The 6,231-nt window shown below is 48.3% G+C and overlaps 1 protein-coding gene across 1 annotated transcript in view; it reads left to right on the forward strand.

Annotated features, from left to right (window-relative positions):
• The first annotated feature begins 1,808 nt into the window (after nt 1–1,808).
• The window catches only part of ADGRA3 (adhesion G protein-coupled receptor A3), a 132,597-nt gene continuing 128,174 nt past the window's right edge, over nt 1,809–6,231 (forward strand). Inside the window, exon 1 of the mRNA XM_034670963.1 lies at nt 1,809–1,957. Coding sequence (XP_034526854.1) covers nt 1,809–1,957 — 149 coding nt within the window. The remainder of the gene's footprint in view (nt 1,958–6,231) is intronic.

Genomic DNA, 6,231 nt, shown 5'->3' on the forward strand with positions numbered 1-6,231 from the left:
TAGATTCCTGGGAATTGATACCTTGGATAAACTCTGCTGGTGCCTTAGACCCAGGCAAGAAAAACCCTGCCCTGGGCTCTGCATTTTAGAGGGCACCATCTTAGCTCCCCTCCCCAAGAGGAAAAATTCTCCATGGACAAGGGATGTGTTCCCCAAGAGATTATGTCCCCTTCCTGCTTCTAGACCTAATCCAAGGTACCCAGGACCCAGTAATTCACCGATCAAAAACTCCTGGGGTTGCCTGGGTGGTTCAGTCGGTTAAGTGGCTAAGCATCTGACTCTTGGTTTCCGTTCAGGTCATGATCTCAGGGTCATGAGATGGAGCCCCTGATTCCCTCAGCTGGGGAGTCCCCTTCAAGATTCTCTTTCTCTGCCCCTTCCCCACTTGCAAGCCCTATGGGCATGAGAGCTCTCTCTCAAATAAATGCATACATCTTAAAAAAAATAAAATTCCCAAGGCTACTTCTGGGTCCTGCGCATGCCCCTTTCCAGAATTGTCCTCCCAAGGGAAGACCAAACAACTGATGTGTGCCCTCCTAGGCCAAGGGTGACTGTTTGAGGTCCTGGACAGAGTTTGGTATCCAGGTATCCATACATGTGCAGAAAGCCCCTCTCCTTCAGGAAGGGAGCTGGTACAGGAAGCAAAAGGGGTGGAAGTGTGTAGGCCAAGGGCGGGGGTCTGGCTTTTTGCTCCCTGCCAGTTTCAGGGTGAAACTGCAAGGAAGGCACAGAGATCTCTGCAGACACACCTGGCCTTGGGGGTTGTTACGAAGGTACATTTCTCAAGGTAAGAAAACAGAATATCTTTTATTGGTTAGCTTGACATATTTCCTGTAAATATTTAAATACAGAGTATGTCAGCCCTCATCCTGCAAATATTAGGGTGGGGCTGGCAGCCCTACATTGAAGAGTGATGGATTCAGCTGGGGTTTCTCGGCTAGTTTGGTCGTTATTGCTCTAACTGGTACCATCTCTGGTATTCGTGGATGTCAGAGGAAAATTTATTTCAAAAGCCTGCTTGCTGGTCAAGCGGGACCCCAATGCATCCTTTCCAGGGTTCACAGCTGGAGCTGCTGAAGGCCAGAAACAACTTCTGAGAGTCCCGTTCCGGAGAGAGGGACCCGTTCCACGCTCTGGTGCATTTGGGACAAATGAGAAGACCTGTTCCAACAGAAGGCACGAAGTCGCTTGTGGGGGCGCGGGGGTGAGATGGGAAGGTACAGTTGGTTTGGAGCACTTTCCCTTTCCTTGCTTTCTACGAGTAAATTCATTCCTGCTCTTCTCCCTCACTCCAAATTCCAGGCCAGGGCTCCGTGGGCAGAATGGGCGCCCCACAGGGGCGCACAGGGCGGCTTTGTCTGCAGGGCAGCACAGGGAAGCCAAGGAGAGTGGCCACCGTGGCTGAAGTTTGGACTAGAACTTTCTCCCGCCCTCTCCACGAGTTACCGAACTCCCGCTGGGCCCTCACAACTGCTGGCGGGCTGCGAAGGTCCGGGAGCGCGCTCCTCCTAACCGGAGCCGCGGGCGGCGGGAGGCGTGGGGAAAGGAGAGAAGGAGGAGGAGGAGGAGGGGAGGAAGGGAAGGGGCGGTGGCGGCCGCGGGCGGGGAGGAGCCGCGGCGGGCAGTGGCCCAGGGAGGCGGCAGCAGCGACGGTGGAGGAGGAGGAGGAGGAGGCGGCGCTCCCGCCGGGCCAGAGAGCGGCGCTGGGACCCGCGCGGCCGTGACCCCGCGGCTCCCCGGAGGCCGAGCGCGGCTGCAGCGGACAAAGGAGCATGTTGGCGCCGAGGAGGGCCCGTCCTCCGGCCGCCATGAGGCTCCGGGCGCCNTGCAAGCACGACGGGCGGCCCCGAGGGGCCGGCAGGGCGGCGGGCGCCGCCGAGGGCAAGGTGGTGTGCAGCAGCCTGGAGCTCGCGCAGGTCCTGCCCCCTGATACGCTGCCCAGCCGCACGGTCACCCTGTGAGTAGCCCTCGCGCCGGGTCCCCTCCCTGGGGCGCTTTCTGGTCGCGCCGCTTTCTCTCTGCGCAACTTTGGAGAGGGGTCCCTTCGGCACCCACGCGCCTTTGTGTGAATGAAGCTGCAGGCAGGGGTGGTGCTGGGGTGGTTGACTTGGTAGGGGCGCGTCTCGGAGGAAGGCAAGTGAATCTGCCCCGGAGCCGCTTTCTAGTTCCGCTAGTTTGCAAAATAAAAGTTTTCGGGTTCCCCGGCGCGCCCTGCGCAGTCCGGGCGCAGAACTTCTGTGGCTGCGCGGTGCCACGTGAGGATGCAAGTAAACATGCAGTCGGCGGAGCTGTAGCTGGTTCATTCTGTGCCTGGGCTCCCAGAAAACACGGATCTTGAGCTTCCGTGCACAGTAACTTACACTGCCGAGAAGTTTGCATGAATAGTTTGCGGAATACCAAACAACACCGCGACTTGGAACGCCTGTGTGTGTAATTCCCAAACCCCCTTGCCTTTCTCTTAGTTTTATCACGGTAAAAGATCACCTTTTACAATGGAGTGGTTATTAAGGGCGAGAAATACAGTTGAGTTGAGTCGTGCACTTTCCAGCCGGGTTTTCATGTGTTTGAGCCCGCATATTTAAAAGCCCGGAGAACTTTGGGATTGAAAACTGGGTTTGTTGAGCCTTCCATCTCGAGGGACTTGATATTTGAGTTTCCCACCTGGAAGGAAAAGTTTTTGGTCTTCTAACAACGTTTGTGCTCAGATTCACGGTCCAGTTTTGCAAGTGTGATGCCCATTCTAGTTGGACACTTGGAATCTGGATTTTATTTTCTGAACGATGAATTGGTTTGGCAAAGTTTAAGTGTTTCTAATGGATATTTTGTCGAACTGAAATATGAGCGCTTCTATGTTCTTTTGGTTGGTTTCCTAAAGGAGAATCAAGGCTACCACTATAAAAACATGAAGCCAAGGGGAGCAGCACAACCTATGAAAAGCTTAAAATATGGTTTTTAATTTAACCCAAATCAAGCAGGATGTATTGGTAAGATAAGTATAAATCACATTACACCTTTGTTCTCCCATTTTCATTTGTTTGAATTACAAAAGGTTTAACACGGGAAAACTGGAGGCATGAAAATGGGTAAAATAGTTTTTCTTTGACTCCTTTACTGAGGCTAATGGTAGCAGCTGTATTTATTTATTTATTTATTTATTTTTTAAAAAAGATTTTATTTATTTATTNGACAGAGATAGAGACAGCCAGCGAGAGAGGGACCACAAGCAGGGGGAGTGGGAGAGGAAGAAGCAGGCTCATAGTGGAGGAGCCTGATGTGGGGCTCGATTCCATAACGCCGGGATCACGCCCTGAGCCGAAGGCAGACGCTTAACCGCTGTGCCACCCAGGCGCCCCTGTATTTATTTATTTCTTAACCAGATTCTTTGAGGTGGAAATTCTGGGTATGGGACCTTTAATTACAGTCTTGAGTCAAGTGGAGAAAACCCCTGTGTTGGAGATAGCCCTTTATAACTTGGCAGAAATTAGTCATCATACATTTGGGTTCTGGATCATTGGCACTCCAGCTGAGTCAAGTTTAGGTCGAGTTTTTCAGAATGTCAACGGTTTCAGCAGCATTAAATTGGCTATTTGTAAGTTGTTTTTGCTTTGCCGATTTTTAGGTGGTATCATAGAAAATCACTCTACAGCGCATTATCAGTTAAACTATTTCAGTGAATTTTTTATAAGCTGATTAAAATATAAGTGCCTTTGAAATGTCATATTAATCCAATATTTTTTGCACCTGAAACCTCTTTAGATGAAAATAAGATTAATACAATTTAGTGAGTGGGAAGAACTTATAATTGATTTAAGGATCAGCTGATGTTCTGGATTAAGTTGGGCAAAGGTATATGGGACCTGGTAGAGGGTCTTCTGGGCCAGTCCCCTCATTTTACTAGGGACTAAATCAGAGAGTCATGGCGGGTTAGTGACTTGCCCAAGTTCCCATAGAAATTGAGCGGCAGGGTCCATGTCCCAGATTCCTGCTGTGCAGTTCACATGCCTTCTCATCTTTCCCCCTGGCCTTCATCTTTCTTCTTAGTTCAACAGTGTGTGTGTGTGTTTCCTAGGTAGTAGGCAGCACATTGAGGTTTAGACTAGGTGTTAGTTTTCTCGGGGTGTGGCAAATTACCACGCATTTGGTGGCATACAACAACAAATTTCTTTTCTCACGACTCTGGAAGCCAGAACTTGGAAAATCAAGGGGTCGCCAGAGCCGTGCTTTCTCCGAAGGGCCTTTCATCTTCTGACCTGCCTTGGATTGTGGTACCCCAGTGCCAATCTCTGCCTGTCTTAAGGTCGCTTCTTCCCGTGCGTCTCTGTATTTCAGATACTGTTTTTTCTCTTATAAGGACACCAGTCATTGAGCTTCAGGCTGACCCTAAACCCAGGATGATCTCATCTAAGGATGCATAACTTAATTACATCTGCAAAAACCCTATATCCCATAAGGTCACTTGCAGAGGTAACCAGGGGTGAGAACTTTGGACCCCTTTTGAGGGCATACTATTTAACTCACTACAGAATGTAAATTAAACAAGGTCTTTCTGTATGAACTTACAAATATTGGGAGAGAAAGATTCATGAATTCAGAACAGTATGGTAAATGCTCTAATACTGGGGTGCATATGTAGCAAAAGGAACTCCAGAGGGCAATCAAAGCTCCCTTGGGACATAGTTGGTGGGATCCAGGATCTCAGGATCCCGAGCCAATTAGAGAAGGATGAGATGGATAATTGTGAACAAAATAGTGAGGAATGAGGAGGATGGTCAGTGGGAGACCCCTCCCCTCCTTCCTTCCTGGATCTCAGGATCCTGAGCCAATTTGAGTAGGATGAGATGGATAATTGTGAACAAAATAGTGAGGGGATGGGAGGAGGGGGAGGAAATGAGGGGGATGGTCAGTGGGAGATCCCTGCCCCTTCTCCCCTGCCCCCAGGCGTGCCCACAGGCTTGGAGGGGGCAGTGTTGCTTGCTGTGCTGTGCAGTTGATGTTGGATGTCAAGGGCAAGTGTCCGCTGCCTGGAGTGGTCAGAGAGGAGCCTGTAAGGGCCAGGTCAAGGACAGGCAATCTCTTTGGTTTGAGTTTTAATCCCTTAGGTATGGTGAACCCTGTTGAGCTGAGCTGTGATGTGGTTGCTGCAAAGAAAATTGATAGGATAAATTTTTCTTTTCCTTTCTTTTTTCTTTTCTTTCTTTCTTTTCCTTCCTTCCTTCCTTCCTTTTTTTATTTCTTATTTTCTATAATGGAAGATTAGGTGATTTCTACCTAGTGGGTGAATTGGACTTCAACGTAGCAAAGAGCTTGGACCCTTCAGCTACCTTAGTGAACAACACTTATTTTCTTATTTAGCTGTGTGTATGGAGAGCCTGACCAGTCTAGTTTCCCGTATCATGCAGTCTTTTGTATTAAATAATTAAATTCTTTAATTCCTGCCCTATTGTTTACACCCAGATTGAATAAAAATTTAAATTTTCAATGTTTTTGTTGGAAATATAAATTACTCTATTCCTGTGTTTTATTTGAAATGCTGCTCAATATTTTAAGTTTTAAAAAGTTATGAGGACTTCAGTGACAGCAAGTTTTACAATTTAGCCCTGCTTTTCAGATGTTTCTGTCTCCATAATGCTACACAGTGATTCTAGGTAAAGGGTTTTTTTCTTTTCTTTTCTTTTCTTTTAATTTATGATTTGCCAAGTAACTTAGGGACAAAGTCCATATTTTTCTCAGACTGCTCAGCAAAGTGTGAGTTTTGGTTTTTTGTAGAACGTTATGCTTGTTTTTGCCATCAAAGACCTGATAATCAGACATCAACCAGGACACCCAGCTTAGTGTCAGGTAGACAAAAGGGAATGCTTGTATTGTTTAGAAACCTAAACCTAGTTGGAAGAAAGGTTTTGCCCAAAAGCAGCATTTAGGGAACAATTGCAGAATGTCTGTAATTAAGTAATAAATCCTGTAGTGCCGAGTGTTTAAATGCTTTAGGAAGCCTGAAAAGAGGGGAGATAAGTGGAGCTATAGAGGCTCTGGGAGATTTTCTGTTTTCCTGGAGAAGTTTGGACTTGAGCATGGCCTGAGGGAAGGGAAAGATTGGACTGAGTGCGGGCATTCCGGAGATCCGGGTGGGGGTGGGGGCCGAGTGGTTCTCTCCAGCCCAGAGGTGGTGTTGGGAGATGTGGACTGCGCTGGGTGTTTAAAACCCGGGTGTGGTGGAAGGTCAGCTAGGGGAGC

This window comes from Ailuropoda melanoleuca, chromosome 11 (genome assembly GCF_002007445.2).
Source record: "Ailuropoda melanoleuca isolate Jingjing chromosome 11, ASM200744v2, whole genome shotgun sequence".
Taxonomy (NCBI): domain Eukaryota; kingdom Metazoa; phylum Chordata; class Mammalia; order Carnivora; family Ursidae; genus Ailuropoda; species Ailuropoda melanoleuca.